Source organism: Entelurus aequoreus, linkage group LG19, assembly GCF_033978785.1.
Source record: "Entelurus aequoreus isolate RoL-2023_Sb linkage group LG19, RoL_Eaeq_v1.1, whole genome shotgun sequence".
Lineage (NCBI taxonomy): Eukaryota > Metazoa > Chordata > Actinopteri > Syngnathiformes > Syngnathidae > Entelurus > Entelurus aequoreus.
Window position 1 is genome coordinate 10,552,864 of NC_084749.1, and position 22,947 is coordinate 10,575,810.

Below are 22,947 nucleotides of genomic sequence, written 5' to 3' on the forward strand. Positions count from 1 at the left end.
GGGATGTCCGATAATGGCTTTTTGCCGATATCCGATATTGTCCAACTCTTTAATTACCGATATCAACCGATACCGATATATACAGTCGTGAATTAACACATTAGTATGCCTAATTTGGACAACCAGGTATGGTGAAGATAAGGTCCTTTTTAAAAAAAATTATTAAATAAAATAAAATAAATAAATTAAAAACATTTTCTTGAATAAAAAAGAAAGTAAAACAATATAAAAACAGTTACATAGAAACTAGTAATGAATGAAAATGATTAAAATTAACTGTTAAAGGTTAGTACTATTAGTGGACCAGCAGCACGCACAATCATGTGTGCTTACGGACTGTATCCCTTGCAGACTGTATTGATATATATTGATATATAATGTAGGAACCAGAATATTAATAACAGAAAGAAACAACTCTTTTGTGTGAATGAGTGTAAATGGGGGAGGGAGGTTTTTTGGGTTGGTGCACTAATTGTAAGTGTATCTTGTGTTTTTTATGTTGATTTAATAAAAAAATAAAAAAATAAACCGATACCGATAATAAAAAACTGATACCGATAATTTCCGATATTACATTTTAAAGCATTTATCGGCCGATAATATCGGCAGGCCGATATTATCGGACATCTCTACCAGTTACTATGGTCCTCTAATTAGTTACTATGGTAATCTACGTCACAGCAGCTCAGACGAGGCACCAAGCAGTGTGGGCGGGAAGCGTTTCCACAGACGCGGAAGGAGCTTTTCACAACAAAGTTCTAAAGCTTAGTGATGTATCAGATTGTAGGTGGGTTTATTTTGTACCCTTCGCGTTCATATTTCACTGTTTGTTGCATTTTTGTTGCGTTTCACTTGATTCTAAAATATGTCGATCGAAAGGGGGTGTGACATTCATATTTTGTCAATATTCAATGTTTTATTGTTCATAGAAAAATAAAAAATTCCGTTAAGTTTTTTAAGGCGGTCGGTCTGTCATAACGTTTTTAGCATTCAATCAGACATTATTGTGAAGTTTTGTATTAGTGTTCCTAAAAATAGATATACCGGCCCCGGGCCCCCAGACACATTTTTTTCTCTAAATGTGGCCCCCGAGTCAAAATAATTGCCCAGGCCTGGGTTAGAGTGTCCGCCCTGAAATCGGTAGGTCGTGAGTTCAATCCCCGGCCGAGTCATACCAAAGACTATAAAAATGGGACCCATTACCTCCCTGCTTGGCACTCAGCATCAAAGGTTGGAATTGGGGGTTAAATCACCAACAATGATTCCCGGGCGCTGCCACCGCTGCTGCTCACTGCTCCCCTGTGCGGATGGGTCAAATGCAGAGGATAATTTCACCGCACCTCATGTGTGTGTGACAATCTTTGGCACTTTAACTTTTAACTATTCAATTCCGATGCAAATACAAGACCAGTGTTACTTCTCTTGCCTGTAATTTCATACACATACAGTACATTCGATACAAACCACATCTTCCCGAGACCTAGAAAAATAAAAGCTGCTTAGGTTTTCACATGAAATGTTTGGGGTGAAAACAATAATTGATTTTTACTGCAATGTGTGAACAATAAGTGGGCCATCTGAGATTTCCTGTCATCTTTTCTACTGTTTGGATGATTGTGACCAGCGTCCTCCACAGTGGCTATTTGTGTTTTACATAACAGTATGTTTTTAAAAAAAAAATGTATGTGTAACTCTTGTCAAAAGAAATAGACCCCAAAAATGTCCATTGCAGAGGACGATTATGGTGGAGTTTTTCAATAGTAAAGTTGTGTTATCAAGTCAACAGATCCTGGAGCAAGTTGGCAGGATTGTGACGACATTGCAGGTCAGGACATGATGACATATTTCATGTTAGAGTCTGTTTGCCACCGTTGTTTGCTTATTTTCCACAGTTTGTCGGGAGAGTCAAGTTTCATAACATTACAGGAAATACAGACAATCTCAAACATTTAACTCTGAAGCGACAAAAAAAAACTTGTCACCAGCTGCGTTTCCATTGCAGTTTTTCGCAAAACAGGTCGGCCTCTATTGCAGGGAAGGCACCCGTTAGACCAGGGGTGTCCAAACTTTTCCCACTGAGGGCCGCACACGGAAAAATTAAAGCATGTGGGGGCCATTTTGATATTTTTCATTTTCAAACCATAACAAAATATATGGATTTTTTAAATGTATTTTACCTTTAGGGGTCCCGGTGACCATAAAGGGTCTCAGTCATTAAAATTTAAAAAATAAGTCAAATTATTATTAATATTTTTTATTTAACGCTTACAGTAAATCTCTATATCAACTTCAAGTTGATATAAAGTAATAAAAAAAAAAGGTTTTATGGCTTTTCTGTCAAAAACAACTTTGTTTTTTATAGTACAACTGAAATATGCAGTATTTAGTAATTAGAGTCCTAAAAGATCAATACTGCAGGACACCGTTGATTTTAATTATTTAATATTTTTAAGTAATCACAGTGAAAAAAATAAATAAAATACCACTAAATATATTTGGGATCCAAAAGGTGCCCCACTCATAAAGTGATACATTTTTATTAGGTTTTTCGTTTACTTTCAACACTTAAGTTACGAGATCAAATTCAGATATATCTGTCCATTTTACGTTTGAACTATTATTTTGTTTGTTTTTTATGCTCTTTTGTCAAATAAAACTTTGATGTTTTTATAAGGCAACTATACAATATATGCAATATTTACCACATAAAACCTTTTAAAGTGAAATATTTGAAGTAATTGGAGCTTTGAAAATAATTCATTACAGCATGGATTTTTTGTCATTATTTTTTTTGAGCAATGGCAAAAAAAGAAAAATAAAGAAAGACAAAAGAAGAAGAAAACAGCCTGCATGGCAGCTTTGTGTCAACATTGCAACTTTTTCTAATTAGATTTCACCTCATTCCACTTTTTTTAATGTTCTTTTTCATTTTTACAATAGTATTTCCAGAATGTGTGGCAGACCGGTAAACAATTAGCTGCGGGCCGCAAATGGCCCACGGGCCGCACTTTGGACACCCCTGCGTTAGACGGCCTGGTGCGGCCTCGCTCGTCCCCGCCGACAAATCGAAAGCGAGACCCAGACGACCCTCATTGTCCTGCTTTGGCGCACCACCGGTTCAGTTTTTAGGTGCCCTCTAAATGTGAAGTCTTTCCATCATGCTTCTGCCAAAAACTTCAATATGGAAACGTCTCAGAAATCACCTCATGAGAGCACAGAAATGTTTTATGGATATTTGAGAGGTTTTTTAAGATATTACCAGTTTCTTATTGCAACATTTAGGTTTTGCGCATTTCTAGGGGCAATGGAAACTGTTGCGTCTGACCAGATGTTCCTCCAAGGGGAATTTAAAATGCTGGTCACTCCCAAGTTCTTTTGATGACATATAAACTGAGTTCAAACCAGGACAGAATAGGTATTTTGTCATTTATTTTCAAATATTTGAGAATGGAGACCAGCCTCGAACAACACATACAAAATGCGTAGCCAAAGTTGATCTGAAAACATCAACACTAGCTGCGTTTCCATTACCCCTAGAAATGCGCAAAATATAAATGTTGCAATAAGAAACTGGTAATATCTTGAAAAACCTCTCAAATATCCATAAAACATTTCAGTGCTGTCATGAGGTGGTTTTTGAGACGTTTCAATATTTATTTATTTATTTTTTCATTTATTTATTTATTTCAGGCAATGACATGAAGAAGTACAAGTTGACAATACATAATAATATAAATTAATATAGTGCATGATTGTCCAGTTTTGCCTGAAAGGGAGTGGGAAGAAGATAACTTATTTAATCCCACCCCCAGTTCTCCATTCAGGGATTATTCACATGAGTTTCACTCTTACTTTGTTCAAGGATTATAATACAGATGTTGTATCATAGTGGCATTACCACAGGTAACAATAATTATTACACTGTAACAATCATTTGTATCAACAATGTAGGAATAATGAATATAGCAACAATGGTAATAGACAACATAGCAATAATGGTAATAGACAACATAGCAATAATGGTAATAGACAACATAGCAATAATGGTAAGGAAACATTGAGCACATGTTAACACTTTGAGACAGAGTATAGCAGCAGGTCAAATTAAAGATCCTCATCTATATATTTGAACCAGACCCCATGTTTGTATAATAGTTTAAATCCATTAATAGTTTGGCATTGCTTGTGTTGTAAGTCCAGTTTGTTCCATAGTTTTACTCCGCATACAGACACACAAAAACGTTTACGAGTGGTTTGAGCTCTCGGCAATAAGAAATATCCAAAGCCTCTCAAGTTATGAGCCTGCATTCGTCTTATAAAAAACGTAAATTAGGCGGCAATAATTTGTTAAAAGCTTTATATAAGATTATTAATGTATTATATTTAACAAGGTCATCAAATTTGAGCAACTTTGATTGCATAAACAGATTATGAGTATGTTCTAAATAACCAACGTTGTGAATGATCCGCACTGCTCTTTTCTGTGATATGATCAGAGGATGAATTGTGTTGTGGTAAGTATTCCCCCATACTTCAACACAGTATGTAAGGTATGGGAGTACCAAGGTGCAGTATAGAGTACAGAGTGCATTTTCATTGAGGTATAGTTTTGCTTTGTTTATAATTGAGAGGCTTTTGGAGATTTTTGTTTTAATGTGTCTGACATGAGGTTTCCATGATAGTTTACTATCAATTATTACTCCCAAAAATGTATTCTCATTTACGATTTCAATTTGGGTACCATCAATACTTATTTTCTGTTCAGACGTTATGTTGCGATTTCCAAACATCACTATCTTAGTTTTATTTATATTCAAAGATACTTTATTTGTGTCCATCCATTTTTTTTTTTACTATGTTTAGTTCTGTGTTTACTGTATTTATGAGCTCATTATAGTCATCACTACTGTAAAATATATTTGTGTCGTCTGCAAATAGTATATATTTCAGTATTTTGGATGTATTAAACAAATCATTAATATATTTAATTAAAACAGTTTTGGCCCCAACACGGACCCTTGGTGGACACCACAAGGAATGCCAAGAGTATCAGATAAAAATTGACACATTTTAACAAACTTTACCCTCCTTGTTAAATACATTTTTAACCAGTCACCAGCCAGCCCCCTAATTCCATATCTTCCCATTTTATCTAGTAGAATTGAATGATTAATGGTATCAAAGGCTTTCTTTAGATCAATAAAAATACCAACTGCATATATTTTATGCTCCAGTGCATTAGTAATTTCCTCAATAGCTTCAGTTATCGCCATTGAAGTTGTTCGTTACCAGTTTCTTATTGCAACATTTAGGTTTTGCGCATTTCTAGGGATAATGGAAACACAGCTACTAACAACCTTTCACGACGCTGGAAGTTAACCACGTGAACCACTAGCTGCGTATCCATTACCCCTAGAAATGCGCAAAACCTAAATGTTGCAATAAGAAACTGGTAATATCTTGAAAAACCTCTCAAATACCGATAAAACATTTCTGTGCTCTCATGAGGTGGTTTTTGAGACGTTTCGATATTGAAGTTTTTGGCAAAAGCATGATGGAAACACTTCACATTTAGAGGGCACCTAAACACTGAACCGGCGGGGCGCCAATGCAGGACAACAAGGGTCGTCTGGGTCTCGCTTCCGATCTGTCGAGCGAGGCTGCACCAGGCCGTCTAGCGGGTGACTTCCTGCAATAGAGGCCGACCCACACACGTCTGAACAATGTTAAAGGGTCCGTAAGTCTCCGATCGGTCAGCCTGTGGGCAGGTGAAAGCTAGGCAGCATCGCCGCGTCGGGCCGTCTCACGGGTCCCTTCCCCGCAGGCTCTGTGAGACCCACATGCCCCGACAAGCGTCAAGGGGACCGTAAGGACGTTGCCTTTGAGCAATCACCCGCTGACTTCATCTTCTATTGACATCACGGCAACAGCAGTGGCTGCAATATCTTCTTCAAAGTGGAGATTTTACGAGAATTACGCAAAACAGCCTTTAATGAACTGTAAAAAAAAATCCTATTTAAATTTCTACTGTAATTTTTCAATTTTCTTAAAATAGTTTATAAAACTGTAGAATCGAAGACATTATCTGTAAATAAACAATCCGCCTGTTGTTTTAAGTAATATGTAATGACAAACTATGTATATTTCTATTTTTTTTTACAGAAAAATACCAAATTAATTATACATAGCATTTTCTGTTTTCTTAAATTACTTTCAAATTCATGTAAAATTACAGTAATTATCTTTCATTAAATATATAGCTTGTTATATAAAAGTCTATGTCCATACTAACAATCTAACACAGGGGTGTCAAACTCAAATACAGAGTGGGCCAAAATGTAAAACTGAACAAAGCCGCGGGCCAAGGTTGAACAAATGAACCTTTTAATAGGGACCCAAACAAGTTTTGCATTAAATATATATATAGTGACATGCAAAATCGAGTTTCAAATAATAATAATAATAATTAAAAAATATCAATGGCATATCAAATAAAATGTAAATAAAAATTGAATGCCTCTTTTCTATGCGCAGCCTTCTGAGGTAAATATCAAAATAAACTTTTTCCACAGTCTAATAATAAATTTGAAAATAAAATAACAATAATGAAAATACACCCCCGCTAGCACCAAACCTCCCCCCCACACACATACACCTTGTATCGTCCCGGAAGAGTTAGTGCTGCAAAGGGTTCTGGGTATTTCTGTTGTGTTTATAATAATAATAATAATACCTGGGATTTATATAGCGCTTTTCTAAGTACCCAAAGTCGCTTTACATGTTAAAAACCCATCATTCATTCACACCTGGTGGTGGTAAGCTACTTTCATAGCCACAGCTGCCCTGGGGTAGACTGACGGAAGCGTGGCTGCCAATTTGCGCCTACGGCCCCTCCGACCACCACCTATCATTCATTCAACATTCATTCACCGGTGTGAGCGGCACCGGGGGCAAGGGTGAAGTGTCCTGCCCAAGGACACAACGGCATGGTAAGAGGCAGGGAGCGAACCTGCAACCCTCAGGTTTCTGACACGGGCGCTCAACCCACTACGCCATGCCGCCCGTTTATGTTGTGTTACGGTGCGGATGTTCTCCCGAAATGTGTTTGTCATTCTTGTTTGGTGTGGATTCACAGTGTGGCGTATATTTCTAACAGTGTTAAAAGTTTTTTATTCGGCTACCCTCAGTGTAACCTGTATCGCTGTTGATGAAGTATGCGTTGCATTCATTTGTGTGTGCATGCTGAAGCCGCACTGGCTGGCTGACTGGCTGGCGTGTGGAAGACTCCCGGGAGGGTTGGCGAGTATTAGAATTAGTGGTGAATGCGGTGGCGGGCCAGCTGTAGTGTTAATTTGATATCGCCCCAAGGGCCAAGTGAAATTACACGGCGGGCCACATTTGGCCCGCGGGCCAGAGTTTGACACCCATGCTGTAGAATAAAGGTGTTTTCCTGCAGAACTGTTTGCATCGTCACTTTATTAAAGGTGGTTGATCTTAATAATTTAGTAAAAATCTGTAAAATTACGATATTTTTCCGCAAAACGTTTCATGAAAATGTTTGTAAATATAATGTTTTTGATCATTATTTGGTTTACAATGTTTTACTTTAATTTTATGGTTTTCGTTTGGCAGCCGTAGCTGCCAGTAGATGACCGTTTTTTTACAGAATTTTTTTTTTTACAGTGTGGAAACCCTTACAAGTAGCATATGTACGTTATCGAAATTTTAGAAATATCGCTTTTATTTAGCAATAAACTGCAATGGAAAATGCAGCTAGTGTGTGCCATGCGATCGGCTGGAGACCAGTCAAGTATTAGAAGTAAGCTGGGATAGGCTCCAGCTTTCCTATAGAAAATGGATGCAGAAGAAAGCATGGACTTCTTTGGTGCTTCCACAGTCAAGAGTCAGGTTGAGATGACTTCTTTCATCTGGGCCATCTTTTATTTGCCTTTTTGTGACCAGGGCAAGATAACACCACAGCCAGACTGATGTCTGGTTAATGATACACCTTTCTGGGCACACGGTCAGCTGACTAAGGTCTTTAAAAGGAAGCGTCTGACGACCATCAGTCACATCCATTGCCATGAGGGTGCTCGTGCTAGCCTTGGCTGTGGCCCTAGCGGGTATGTCTTCTTGTCATTTTCATTTCAAAGTTGAGACTTGAATGGAAATTGCTCTTTGATGATAGGACAAACACATTAAGAGTATATGTTCTGTCATTAACCTAAACTTACTCTTCTTATTTTCATGCTTCATTCAGTTGGTTCCCCGGCTAAGTTTGGTAAGTTTTTCCATTGTATCATCCCAAAAATATATATAGGAAAAACGTTTTTTGTTCAAAATCCATCACGGTCTTTTCGCCCGCAATAATGCAGCTCCAGAATTTGCTGTGGGAAAGACCTACACATACAAGTATGAAGCATTTCTGGTGGGTGGACTTCCCGAGGAGGGCCTGGCTCGGGCCGGCTTAAAAATCAGGAGCAAAGTTCTGATCAGTGCATTGGCTGCCGACACCTTGATGCTGAAGGTCGAGATGGCGTTCCGCAATCGGAAACACATTTTCACATGGACACTAAATCCTGACGCTAATTGTCGCTTTACTGTTTTTTAGCTCGTAGAACCTGAACTCTTTGAGTACAGCGGCATCTGGCCCAAAGACGGTTTCACCCCGGCCGCGAAGCTCACCTCAGCCCTGCAAGCTCAGCTGTTGACGCCAATCAAGTTTGAGTACGCTAACGGCGTTGTAGGCAAAGTGTACGCACCGGCGGGCGTCTCTGCTTCTGTACTGAATATCGTCAGGGGACTCATCAACATCTTCCAGATCAACATCAAGAAGACGGTGAACGTCTACGAGCTTCAAGAGGTACCAACTACTCGTAATACAACTAGGCTACCTCAGTTCACATTCATCATTTGACTTACGTTTGGTTCAACTAGGCTGGCATAAAGGGTGTGTGCAAGACCCACTATGTGATCAGTGAGGACACACAGGCAGACCGCATCTTTGTGACCAAGACTAAGGACCTGGACCACTGCCAGGAGAGAATCATCAAGGATATCGGCTTGGTTTACGCAGAGAGATGTGTTGAGTGTCAGGCGGTAAGTGCAATTCAAGCGAGTGTCATCCACTCCTTAAAGTGTTCAAATCATGTGTTTTGTTTTTGTGTAGCGAGGAAAAAGTCTGAAGGGAACAGTTGCCTTTGACTACGTCATGAAACCAGCAGCCACAGGTGCTCTGATCTTGGAGGCGTCCTCCACACAGGTCACACAGTTCTCTCCCATCAACATCCTGAATGGTGCTGCCCAGATGGAGGCTAGGTATGTTGCTGAGATGAAAAGTATGTTTCACAATAAGGACTTTGTTCAACAGTGCATGTCGATTCACAGGCAACGGTTGACCTTCCTGGAGATGGCAAACGCTCCTGTGGAGCCTGTCAGAGCTGAATACCTCCACCGTGGATCCCTGAAGTACGAGTTTGGCAGTGAGCTGCTCCAGACACCTATCCAGCTTCTGAGGATCAGCAATGCCGAGACTCAGGTACTTTAGTACATTTTAGGCCACAAATGAAAAGTTTTTAATCTTCCTACTCTAGTCAAACTTCAAATTCTGTTTGACAGATTGTGGAGGTCCTGAACCACCTGGTGTCCAATAATGTGGCCAAAACCCATGAAGACGCACCTCTGAAGTACATTGAGCTCATCCAGCTTTTGCGTGTGGCCAGATATGAGACTATCAAGGCCATCTGGTCACAGTTCAAAACCCGTCCAGATCATAGGTAGCCTTCCCTTTTTCTTTTAAATACAGCCAAAATTGACGCAATACTGATTGACAGATGATATTTCTCTCTTACAGATACTGGATTTTACAAACTATCTCTGCCGTTGGCTCTCATATTGCAATAAAGTTCCTCAAGGAACAATTCCTTGCTGGTGATCTTACCCTCCCTGAAGCAGGCCAGCTGGCAGTGACGTCTGTACACATGGGGACTGCAGACTTGGAGGCCATCAGGCTCCTACGGGCAAGTCAATATTTCAAACCATCTAGGGTAACAGTAAAAAAAACTAAATCTGGAGTTGTGACACCTATTTCTATGATTTCACCAGGATCTGATGCCGGAGCAAAAGATCCGGGAACACCTACTTCTGAAAGAGACTGTTGCACTTGGCTACGGAACTCTGGTTGCTAAATACTGCATGGATAACCCAACTTGCCCAGCTGACCTCATCAGGGTATGTTTAAACCGTAACTCTAACATCAGCGACAATGTCATGTTACTCTTCACCTCCACAGCCCATTCAGGATATGCTGGTCCAAGCTGTTGCCAAGGGAGACCGTAACGAAATCATTGTGGCTCTCAAAGTTCTGGGTAACGCTGGACATCCTAATAGTCTAAAGCCAATCTTGAAGATCCTGCCTAGCTTTGGTGGTACTGCTGCTAACCTGCCACTGCAAGTTCACATCGAGGGGGTTCTGGCTCTGAGGAACATTGCCAAGAGAGAGCCCAAAATGGTGAAACGTTATGTTCTTGTTTCTATCAATATTTTAAGATGTTTAGGTCTACTCATACCACACGTGTGTGAATTAGATCCAGGAAATCGCCATTCAACTGTTTATGGATAGAGCCCTTCACCCGGAGCTTCGTATGGTTGCTGCCATTGTGCTGTTTGAGACCAAACTGCCCCTGGGTCTGGTGACAACCCTTGCCGATGCAATCTTGAAAGAAAAAAATCTTCAGGTTATCAGCTTGGTCTACTCTTACATGAAGGCAATGACGAGGAACACCTCTCCTGATTTTGTGTCTGTGTGAGTGCCTAAAAACTAAAACTGTCTATTTGTGATTATCAAAGGTCAGCGTTCATTTTATTTGTATTGTTGTGCTTGCAGTGCTGCAGCATGTAATGTTGCTGTGAAGATCCTCAGCCCCAAACTGGACAGACTGAGCTACCGCTTCAGCCGAGCTCTCCTCATTGATCGCTATTACAGTGAGGGCAAGAATTTATAGCAACATGCTTTTTAACTGAAGTGGCTTGACTGCTCCTATTTTGTGCCCTGCAGGTCCTTGGATGGTCGGGGCTGCCGCTAGTGCCTTCTACGTGAACGATGCTGCAACTCTTTTCCCAAGAACTATCGTGGCCAAGGCTCGCAGCTACATGGCAGGAGTTTATGCTGATGTCATTGAGGTACGGTTATGTCTAGTAGTGTTTTTGCAAGACTCATGTCCTTTGAGTCAAAAACACTGCAAAGTGAAACTCCTTTTACCCTATCAGGTCGGAGTGAGAACTGAGGGAATCCAGGAAGCCCTTCTGAAAATCCAGGATGTGCCTGCCGATGCAGAAAGGATCACCAAGATGAAAAGAGTTCTCAAAGCTGTAAGTTGGTCGGACCTCTTTTTAGTTGCACTTAAAACAAACAAAGAAAAACATGTTTATTTTTTCAAAAACATAATTTTAGCTCTCTGAGTGGAGAGCCCAACCTTCCAGCCAGCCCCTCGCCTCAGCGTACATGAAATTGTTCGGACAGGAGATCGCCTTTGCCAATATCGACAAAGCCATGGTTGATTACATTACAGAGGTATGTGTTTTCCACTACTGATGTCATGTGGCGACTCCATTTTGATCATGTCTCATGCTATGTCAATAGTTTGCCAATGGACCAGCAGTCCAGGCTTACGGAAAGAAGGCTTTGGATGGGGTTCTGTCTGGTATTAAACTGAACCTGGCTCAGCCACTGCTGCTTGCCGAGGTTCGTCGCATCCTGCCCACCACTGTCGGTCTGCCTTTGGAGCTTAGTTTCTACACCGCTTCTGTGATTACAACAGCCATTGAACGTGAGCTGGACTTCTGCTTAAAAAGCACTGATGTGATAAATGTATTGACTTTGGTTCACCAAAAACTGTGTCCCCTATCCATAGTCCAAGCCACAGTGACACCACCACTTCCTGACAAATTCCATGCTTCCCAGCTCCTCAAATCTGACATCAGCATGAAGGCTGCATTCATTCCGAGGTAAATCGATTGATTTGAAATAACAGCTATAACAGACATGCATGACACAAATGTCTAATTTCTGCGTCTTGCAGTGTTTCCATGCATACCTACGCAGTGATGGGTGTGAATACTGCGCTGATCCAGGCTGCCGTGGTCTCAAGAGCCAGAGTCAACACAATTGCCCCAGCAAGGATCGAAGCAAGAATGGACATGATTAAGGGCAACTTCAAGTTGGAGTTCCTGCCTGTTCAAGGCATCAATAAGATTGCATCTGTACTGTATGTACATTTTTTGGCACATTCAAATGACATCCATTTTGAGGTTTGCTACGACTGACGTTCTATTTTTTGTTGTATCTAACAGTGTTGATACCTATGCTGTTGCGAGAAATGTGGAAGATCTTGCCGCCGCAAAGATAACACCTTTGATTCCAGCTGAGCTTACATCCCCAGTGTCAAGGAAAAGCTCTTCCAGAATGGCCTCAACTCTCACTAAAAGCGAAGTAAGCTTGTCCAGTGTGTTGTTTACCTTTCTGCAAAGTAACAACCTTTCCTCTGCGCTGGCGTTACAGTCTGTATCATCTGAGATCATCTTTGGGGATGTACCAAGCAAAATGAACAAGTTAATCAGGGTCATTGAGAAGAAGTTCTGTGGAGAGAGCGAAACCTTTGGAATCAAGGCATGCACAGAGATGAAGTCTCGCAGTGCTGCCTTCATCCGAGACGTTCCACTCTACGCTGTCCTCGGCAAACATGCAGCTTTGCTTGAGGTTCGACCAGGTAAGTGAAATGAAGTATTCACAATCTATGATCAATTTACTGAGATCAATTGTCCTTTGGTTACTGAAAAACCAATGTGTCTATTTCGTTCTTCGGCTACAGCAGCTGGACCTGCCGTTGAGAAAATAGAAATTGAGATTCAGATTGGAGAAAAAGCAGCAGAAAAGATCATCAAAGTCATTGACATGAATCAAGAGGAGGAAATTCTCGAGGACAAGAATGTTTTGATGAAACTGAAGAAAATCCTGATTCCTGGTTCAAATAGCAGCTCCTCCAGCTCGAAAAGCTCTCGTTCTGTCAGCTCCAGCTCCAGTTCCAGTTCGAAACGTACCTCAAGCTCTTCTGTCTCATCTTCGAGCTCCTCTCGCAGAAAGAGCAAGATGGTTGACGCTGTTGCCCCCATCACCAAGAAATCCAAGAGAAGTTCCTCGAGCAGCCATTCGAGCAAGTCCTCCAGTAGCTCCTCCAGCAGCTCCTCCCGCAGTCATGTGTATTCCAGATCTAGCTCCAAGTCCAGCTCAAGGGTGAGGCATAAACTACTCAAGCGTGCAACATCAAGTATGTGACCCGTTTAACATTCTTATTGTTCCATTATAGCAAAAACTCTATGAGATGAAGTTCACCAAGAACCACATCCACAAGGTATTTCCTCTTTCACATAATAGAGGCACCATGTCAAGTACTTTGGTTCAACCATGTTTATCCTTTTTGCAGCATGCACCGTCTGTAGCTCAAACCGATAGTCACAGCAGTGCCCAAAGCTTTGAGACCATCTACAAGAATGTGAGTCTACCACAACAAGTATTTTGTGTACAATTGGGAAAAACACTTTTAAAAAAAATAACTCATCTTTACACATTTCATGGGTTATAGGCTAAGTATCTTGCTAATGTTGTCAACCCATCCGTGACCATTCTGATCCGAGCTGTGAGAGCAGACCACAAGGTACAAGGATACCAGATTTCAGCTTACTTTGACAAGGCCACTTCCAGACTGCAGGTAATTTTAGCCAACCTGGCCGAGAAGAACAACTGGAGGATCTGTGCCGATGGCGTGATGCTGAGCGACCACAAGCTGATGGTAGTAACAGTGCAACTTTTAAATATTGTCTCTCAACATTGAGCTATAGGGGAACTAATTTTGACCGGCACGTTCTTAGGCCAAGATTGCATGGGGCATTGACTGTAAACAATATCAGACTGAGATCACAGCTGAAACTGGTGTTGTGGCACAAGAGCCAGCCTTCCGCTTGAAGGTGACCTGGGACAAACTTCCGAGCTACATGAAGTCCTACGCAAAGTGGTAATGTCATGATCAGATGTGCAGTTATTTTGTCCTTACGCTTGGCAATCTGAATGACCTTTTTTTTTTTGTGACACCCAGGTTGTCCGAGTACATGTTTAGAATCGCTCAGGAGTCTGGAATTGGCTTGGCAAAGGCCAAGAATCCTCGTAACGAGATCAAACTGACAGTGGCTGTTTCTACAGAGCAAAGCTTGAATGTCACCCTGAAGACACCAACGGTAAAGAGGGTTTTTTTCTGGTCTTTAAGGGCACTCACAAAATGTCTCACTCAGATTTCATACCCTGACTTCCCTTCTACAGAGGACCATCTACAAACAAGACATGCTTCTCCCTATTTCGTTGCCATTCGGAGACACTGCCTCAGAGCTGCAGGCATACAAGAACAACTGGGTGGACACCATCTCCTACATGGTTACCAAGGCTCACGCAGGTAAAAACATGTTTTAGGTTCTAGTCAATGGAGTGGAAGTGACAAAAAAATATGTACAAATACAATGAAAGACATTTGATTTCAGGGGCTTCAGTACAAACAAATGTACACTAGTTTGGATAGTCAGTAGAGGGGCATTCACGTGGGATGGTTAACTCGCATGCAATTGGTTAGCGGATTTCCTGTTTCAATCACAACCAGTACCGTAAAGTCTATAGTAGCTCCGCCTGTCAAAATAAAAGCACCCTAATTTCTTGACTATATGTGCAGGTCTGTATAGACTCAGACCGTAGTCTACCAGTTAGTGACTCCAAGTCTACAGTTTTTAAACATCCAGGCAAAAAGTTCAGGTTAGGCTGACCCTAAATGACAACATAATGAGGACTTTCTTTCCTACCCTGTCAAGCGGAGTGCAAGCTGGTCAAAGACAAAGTGACCACATTCAACAACAGGACGTTCACGGCCGAGATGCCGCACTCTTGCCAGCAGGTTTTGGCTCAGGATTCCTCAGAAGAACATAAATTCCTTATTTTGCTGAAGAGAGACCAAACACACGAACGATACTTTGTCACCGTGAAGATTGCTGATATGTAAGATGGTACTCACACACCATTCCAGGAAGTACATATCCTTCATAGATGTGTTTTTCAACAGTGAAGTTGAACTGTATCAGAAGGCCGGCGTTGCCATGGTGAAGGTCAATGGCGTCGAAGTCCCTCGCAGTAATCTGCCGTACGAGCATCCCACAGGTTTGTTTTTCATTCTGGACTCATGAGTACCGCAAGTGAACACGTCATGGATATTTTGATTTGGGACTGTATTTCAGCCAAGATTCAGATCAAACAGAAGAAAGAGGGCATCGCTCTCCTTGCTCCCAGACACGGTCTTCAGGAAGTCTACTATGACGTCGAAATTGTGAAGGTATTCAGCACAAGGTGAAAACCTAACCATGACCCCGCTAACGCTGCACCATGCAATGCATTCCTCCAGGTTAAAGTTGTGGACTGGATGAGGGGAAAGACCAGTGGAATCTGCGGAAGAGCCGATGGGGAGAGCAAGCAAGAATATCGCACACCCTCTGGACGGGTGACCAAGAACGCAGTCAGCTTCGCTCATTCCTGGGTTCTACCTGCCAAGAGCTGCCGGGAAAACACAGGTAAAGCCCACTTTCTTCGACTTGCTCATGAACTATATCAGTTACAGCTGTTTCTGAACCTCTTCCAGAGTGTTACATGAAACTTGAGTCTGTGAAGCTAGAGAAGCAAGCGATAGTCCACGGCCAGGAGTCCAAATGCTTTTCGGTTGAGCCCGTGCTGCGCTGTCTGCCTGGATGCATGCCGCTGAGAACCACCAACCTCTCTGTTGGCTACCACTGCCTGCCCACTGGTGAGTCCACACGAAGGTTCATTACCCGGTGCCTCCTCACAGCTGACCACCTGTGTACTTTTACAGAATCCCGCCTGAGTAGATCTGAGGGTCTGGGCAACATCTTCGAGAAGAGCATCGACCTGAGGGAAACCGCTGAGGCCCACCTGGCCTGTCGCTGCACTCCTCAGTGTGCTTAAACCTTCAATCCATTGATGTTTATTTCCATTCATGCAACTATTTACCATCGCAATAAAGTATACACCAAAATGGCAGAAGTGTGTGATGTGTACAGTTTTTTTTAATTGTTTCTCAATCATTCAATCCAGTTCCAGCAACACAACAAAAATATTCATAAGAATATCTACAATAGCGGTGTCTTAGAACAGTAGACCAGTCAATTTGTGCTACGTTTACTTCCTCATAAGTCACATTTGATCGTCTTGTCAGCGCCCCGCCAGAGCCGATACCATCCGAGGACCCCACTCAACTGGCCCTGCCCCGTTTGTTTTTTGGGGTGTTTGAGCCTTTTTCTTTGAGGTGGAAAAAGTCACTGACGAGATCTGTGGGGTTCCTAATTAGCTGCGCTCTTGCTAGCTTATACGTAGGATACAGGAAAAAACGTCTTGGCAAAATGTGCCAAATCAAGTTTGACTGTGAAAATCCTTATTCCTCCTATCTACAGTCAGAACCCATTTTGAAAAACAGGGTCTGGCTTTTATTCCACAAAACATCATCAGATGACTGATATGATTAAACTAACCATCCATACATCATTTTTTCTAGAGCCTATACGCAGCGGGCACAAAACGTTAAAACAATGTTGAGAACTTGTTGAATTAGGTCCTCAAACATAACGTTGGATCAACAGCTTTTTGACAACGGTTAACCAATGTTGGGTTCTGACTTTGATTTGACCATTGGAATTTGGTCATTTCCCAACCAATATTCTACAACGTTGAAACAACATTTTTTTTGACGACATTTAATCAATGTCAGATTGTGACGTTGATTTGACATTTTTTGGGTAATTTCCCAACCAACAATGTGGATCCAACGTTAGACATCAACGTTGTCTCAATTTACAAATACAACCATATTGCAACGTTGTTTCAAAGGAGTCATATGTAATAATCTGGCCAGAAGTGCTACTGCAATCACGGTCAGAATTCTGTAGTCCCCTCCCCATCTCCCTGACTGAGGTTCCCAGATATGTAGCCGAATCCAGCTGGATGGACTGGGCTACTCCAAGGAACTTCAAACATCCACTATTTGGGTCCCACATCAACCTTAAGAAAGTCAGTGACTTCACTATAAAAGTGGGTGACATTGTTATCACCAGGAAAGATGAGGTCACCTACCTAGGTTCCATTCTAGAGGCTAATCTTTCCTGTGATAAAATGGCAACTAAAGTAATCAAAAAGGTCAACCAACGAACGAGATTTCTCTATAGAATCTCCTCTCTGGTCAACAAAAGCACCATGAAGATTCTGGCGGGAACTCTCGTTCAACTCTTTTTCGATTACGCATGCACCTCCTGGTACCCTAGCACCTCCAAAACCGTCAAATCTAGACTCCAAACATCCCAGAACAAGCTAGTCAGATTACTTCTAGACCTCCACCCCAGATCACACCTCACTCCTACCCACTTCTCCAAAGTGGGCTGGCTCAGGGTGGAGGACAGAGTAAAACAACTTGCACTGAGCATAGTCTATAAAATCCGCTACACCTCCCTGATACCGAAGTACATGTCAAACTACTTCCTTAACGTAAATGACCGCTATAACCACAACACCAGGGGGAGCTCCACTAACCACGTTAAACCCAGATTCCGATCTAACAAAGGTCTTAACTCATTCTCTTTCTATGCCACATCAATGTGGAATGCACTCCCAACAGAAGTAAAAGAAAGGGCATCTCTATCCTCCTTCAAAACCGCACTAAAAGAACACCTCCAGGCAACTTCAACCCTAAACTAACACCCTCCCTTCCTCATCATACCTCTTCGGATTGTAAATAATCAAATGTAAACAATCAAATGTAGACACTTTTTCTTATAATTTCTGACCAGTCTCTCTGTGTCCAATACTTGCTGTACATATCCTACCAAGTCAGACCTACACTGTTCCAATGTCAATTTCTCTGATGATGCAATTGTTGATGACTGAAGTGTTGATACCAACCAAACTTAACCCCCCCCCCCTCCATATCCCACACCCCGGATTGAAAATAATGTAAATAATTCAATGTATATACTCTGATGATTATCTTGTGTGATGACTGTATTATGAAAATAGTATATATCTGTATCATGAATCAATTTAAGTGGACCCCGACTTAAACAAGTTGAAAAACTTATTGGGGTGTTACCATGTAGTGGTCAATTGTACGGAATATGTACTTCACTGTGCAATCTACTAATAAAAGTTTCAATCAATCAATCACTGCCTCTTACTAGGGGTTGAGGTGCTGGGACCATAATAGCTGAATAGACAAGCGTTTTGTCAATAACAAATCTCTAACTAACACATTTGACACAGAATGAGGCTATTTTCAGGAAGAAGTACATCATGCCTGCTTAAAATAACACAACAATCATATGGTTATTGTCAGTACTATCAGAAAACAAAGACTAAAACCAACTACAACCAACACTAGCAATGGTTATACTGGTGAAAATAAGTAGAGCATACTTAGCAGCCTAATGTATGCCCAAAACTAAAGAGGAGACATTTTACCAAGGTATGCCTATAGGCTACTGTTTCAAACCTTTCATATTGCCATATAACTTGGTACATGTAGTCCACAATATGTAAACACCAATGAGGAATTCGGGCTAGCATGCTAAGCATTACACTAGGAGCTAAGCACCATCACACTAAGCATTGGTTGCAGGAACATACTAGCTTTGTTAGACATGATCATAGACTGTATTGGACAATATAGTTTACATACCAAATGACCATTTCCATTTATTACAAGTAATAAGAAATGCCTGACTTAGCCATCAAGGATGAAATGGTCTCCATCTTTCAAAGGCATCCCCGATACATATCCTGCTTTTGTTCCTGGCTTTGTCATGAATAATTTGAGATGATATGAAACAACTTGCATGTTGACATCCACACACCAGATGATATGAATCAGGGATCTCAAACTTGCGGCACAAGCAGGCATATATTATGTGGTCCTCAACTTAACTCCAAGGTGTCAAAGTCAAGGCCAGAGGGCCAGATATGAGCCGCCACGTCATTTTATATGACACCTGGAAATTATATGCGTCAATAAAGTACTTTACTATCTTTCTTTATTCTGACAGAAAAAAATACATGTATAATATAAAATATTTTAATTTAACACATTATCTAATGATGCAAAAAATTACATTTTATCTATCATACATTTAATCGTTTTTTGATTAAATAGACACAAATACTTCAAAATATTTCAAAGCCCGTTATCCATCAAATTATATAATGAAAAAATTAAAAATACAATTAACGGTGAAATTTTACAGTAAAAACATTTTTACATTTACAGTAGTACACTGTAAAAACAACAACTGTAGATTTTATGGTTAAAACCCCCCCCCCGCCAAAAAACGGCAGCTCAGTTGGTAGAATTTTACTGTAAAAAAAAAAAAAAGGTGGTAAAATGTTTTTGTTTACGTTAATCAGCCGTAAAAAAACCCAGTAAATTTTACGATAAACTTCTGGCAACTGAGCTGCCAGTTTTTATGGCAAAATACACACAATTTTTCTACAGTGAACTTAAAAATATATGCTGATCAAAGGCAATATAATGAAGTGAATCATTATGAATACATTATTCATAACTGCACTCATGAAAACCCTGGTTTACCCTGGATTTCCACTGAATGCGAAAAGGCGGCGGCACGGCACACGCACGTCAGGGGACTCTGCTCCTTTGTGTTCACTGACATTCCGGCGCTAAATAAACGCAGAGCTTCAAGTTTTGCCAAACGCCGCAACAAATCCGTTCAAATTAGCTGAAATCTGCTCGCGTTGAACAGGAAGTTATGCACTAACACAAAATAAAGTATGCGGTTGGCTTTCAAAATAAAAGACTTTGTCTTAATGGGCGGCGACGGACATGGAGTCAACTTGTGGAAGGTTTTCAGACCTCATTTCATCGTATTGACCGGCTGATAATAAATGTTATTTTTCCTACTTTGTGAGTAAACATTGAATACGTTTTACACTTTGAGTGTGGTCATGTGACTCCCTTTCGTTGGTGCAATGGAGTAAAAGGTCACCAGTGATTGGTGAAACAGAGTCATGTGACACAAGTCTCACTGAGCAGACAACATGTCTTTGCAAGCACTAATCAATAGATGATCAATAGATATTAAGATGTGACAAAGTGGTGATGATATGCATTGTAATCAAGGATCAGTTTGTTGCCATGCTTTTATTTAGATTTATTAGATGATTGTATTTTTACAAGGTATTTTATAGTAATTGTTGTATGTTTTGACCACAATGACAATAAAGTTTAGTACATGAGTAGATCCATTAAAAAAACAACAAACCAAACATTGACTTTTTGTTAGTTGCTGTGGTAAAATCCATGCTTTTATTTTGGAGCTGACTTTGTGCACTGAAGAGGAAGTCAGTGTGTTTTAATGCTGGGTAATTAGACGCTGACTAATGGTAATAATGAAGGCAGACATGAACAATAGGGGTGTCCCCATCCCATATTGGTATTAGAAATTGGTCCGATATCAATAAAGTACTATCTATCTATCTATCTATCTATCTATCTATCTATCTATCTATCTATCTATCTATCTATCTATCTATCAGCAAAAAAACAAACAAAACACAATTATGGATTGGTATGTGCTTGCATGTAAAATGTGGGATATAATGTGCGATACAAGCAGTCCTGCAGAGTGTTTACTTGTGTGTGATATCATGTGCAATACAAACAGTCCTGCAGCGTGTTGACTTGTGCATGATATCATGTGCAATACAAGCAGTCCTACAGCACATTTACTTGTGTGTAATATCACGAGCGATACAAGCAGTCCTGCAGCGTGTTTACTTGTGTGATACAAGCAGTCCTGCAGGGTGTTTACGTGTGTGTGATATCATGTGTGACACAAGTAGTCCTGCAGCGTGTTTACTTGTGTGTGATATCATGTGTGATACAAGGAGTCCTGCAGTGTGTTTATGATCTTATGTGCAATACAAACAGTCCTGCAGCGTGTTGACTTGTGCATGATATCATGTGCAATACAATCAGTCCTACAGCGCATTTACTTGTGTGTAATATCATGTGTGATACAAGCAGTCCTGCAGCGTGTTTACTTGTGTGTGATATCATGTGTGATACAAGCAGTTCTGCAGAGTGTTTACTTGTGCATGATATCATGTGCGATACAATCAGTCCTACAGCGCGTTTACTTGTTTGTGATATCATGTGCGATACAAGCAGTCCTGCAGCGTGTTTACTTCATTAACGTTTTATATACACACTGCAAGTACTGTATATATATATATATATAATATAGTAACAGACACCTTCATAACAATATGTAATATGTACAATATACACACTGCAAGTATATATATAATGTAGTAACAGACACCTTCATAACAATATGTAATATGTACAATATAAACACTGCAAGTATATATATAATGTAGTAACAGACACCTTCATAACAATATGTAATATGTACAATATAAACACTGCAAGTATATATATATAATGTAGTAACAGCCACCTTCATAACAATATGTAATATGTACAATATACACACTGCAAGCATAAATATAATGTAGTAACAGACACCTTCATAACAATATGTAATATGTACAATATACACACTGCAAGTATATATATAATGTAGTAACAGACACCTTCATAACAATATGTAATATGTACAATATACACACTGCAAGCATAAATATAATGTAGTAACAGACACCTTCATAACAATATGTAATATGTACAATATACACACTGCAAGTATGTATATAATGTAGTAACAGACACCTTCATAACAATATGTAATATGTACAATATACACACTGCAAGTATGTATATATAATGTAGTAACAGACACCTTCATAACAATATGTAATATGTACAATATACACACTGCAAGTATATATATAATGTAGTAACAGACACCTTCATTACAATATGTACAATATACACACTGCAAGTATGTATATAATGTAGTAACAGACACCTTCATAACAATATGTAATATGTACAATATACACACTGCAAGTATGTATATAATGTAGTAACAGACACCTTCATAACAATATGTAATATGTACAATATACACACTGCAAGTATGTATAAATAATGTAGTAACAGACACCTTCATAACAATATGTAATATGTACAATATACACACTGCAAGTATGTATATAATGTAGTAACAGACACCTTCATAACAATATGTAATATGTACAATATACACACTGCAAGTATGTATATATAATGTAGTAACAGACACCTTCATAACAATATGTAATATGTACAATATACACACTGCAAGTATGTATATAATGTAGTAACAGACACCTTCATAACAATATGTACAATATACACACTGCAAGTATGTATATATAATGTAGTAACAGACACCTTCATAACAATATGTAACATGTACAATATACACACTGCAAGTATATATATAATGTAGTAACAGACACCTTCATTACAATATGTACAATATACACACTGCAAGTATGTATATAATGTAGTAACAGACACCTTCATAACAATATGTACAATATATATACATACTGTGTATATATAATGTAGTAACAGACACCTTCATAACAATATGTAATATGTACAATATACACACTGCAAGTATATATATAATGTAGTAACAGACACCTTCATTACAATATGTACAATATACACACTGCAAGTATGTATATAATGTAGTAACAGACACCTTCATAACAATATGTACAATATACACACTGCAAGTATGTATATATAATGTAGTAACAGACACCTTCATAACAATATGTAATATGTACAATATACACACTGCAAGTATGTATATATAATGTAGTAACGGACA

General features: G+C 39.9%; 1 protein-coding gene across 2 annotated transcripts; it reads left to right on the forward strand.

Moving 5' to 3' along the window:
* Positions 1-8,083: 8,083 nt before the first annotated feature.
* On the forward strand, positions 8,084-16,131 carry LOC133635107 (vitellogenin-2-like). 2 transcript variants are annotated; one of them, XM_062027881.1, is made up of 34 exons: positions 8,084-8,123; positions 8,261-8,281; positions 8,376-8,527; positions 8,612-8,863; positions 8,938-9,099; positions 9,170-9,318; positions 9,388-9,538; positions 9,619-9,776; positions 9,854-10,019; positions 10,105-10,230; positions 10,292-10,510; positions 10,587-10,804; positions 10,886-10,983; positions 11,057-11,181; positions 11,269-11,370; positions 11,453-11,572; positions 11,642-11,828; positions 11,913-12,006; positions 12,081-12,266; positions 12,352-12,490; positions 12,560-12,767; positions 12,870-13,291; positions 13,365-13,409; positions 13,482-13,550; positions 13,641-13,847; positions 13,927-14,069; positions 14,151-14,289; positions 14,372-14,501; positions 14,908-15,091; positions 15,156-15,250; positions 15,328-15,422; positions 15,492-15,657; positions 15,726-15,887; positions 15,954-16,131. In XM_062027881.1, the coding sequence occupies exons 1-34, from the start codon at positions 8,084-8,086 to the stop codon at positions 16,064-16,066; spliced, it is 5,043 nt and encodes a 1,680-aa protein (XP_061883865.1). In that variant the 3' UTR covers positions 16,067-16,131. The 2 variants fall into 2 exon arrangements, with proteins under 2 accessions (XP_061883865.1, XP_061883864.1); XM_062027880.1 differs by having other exon boundaries at positions 12,352-12,767.
* The last annotated feature ends 6,816 nt before the right edge of the window (positions 16,132-22,947 follow it).

Coding starts and splice junctions, on each gene's coding strand:
- LOC133635107 (XM_062027880.1), top strand. CDS start 8,084: ATGAGGGTGCTCGTGCTAGCCTTGGCTGTGGCCCTAGCGG. Junction 10,020..10,104: donor AGGCCATCAGGCTCCTACGG/GCAAGTCAATAT, acceptor TGATTTCACCAG/GATCTGATGCCGGAGCAAAA. Junction 11,829..11,912: donor GATTACAACAGCCATTGAAC/GTGAGCTGGACT, acceptor CCCTATCCATAG/TCCAAGCCACAGTGACACCA.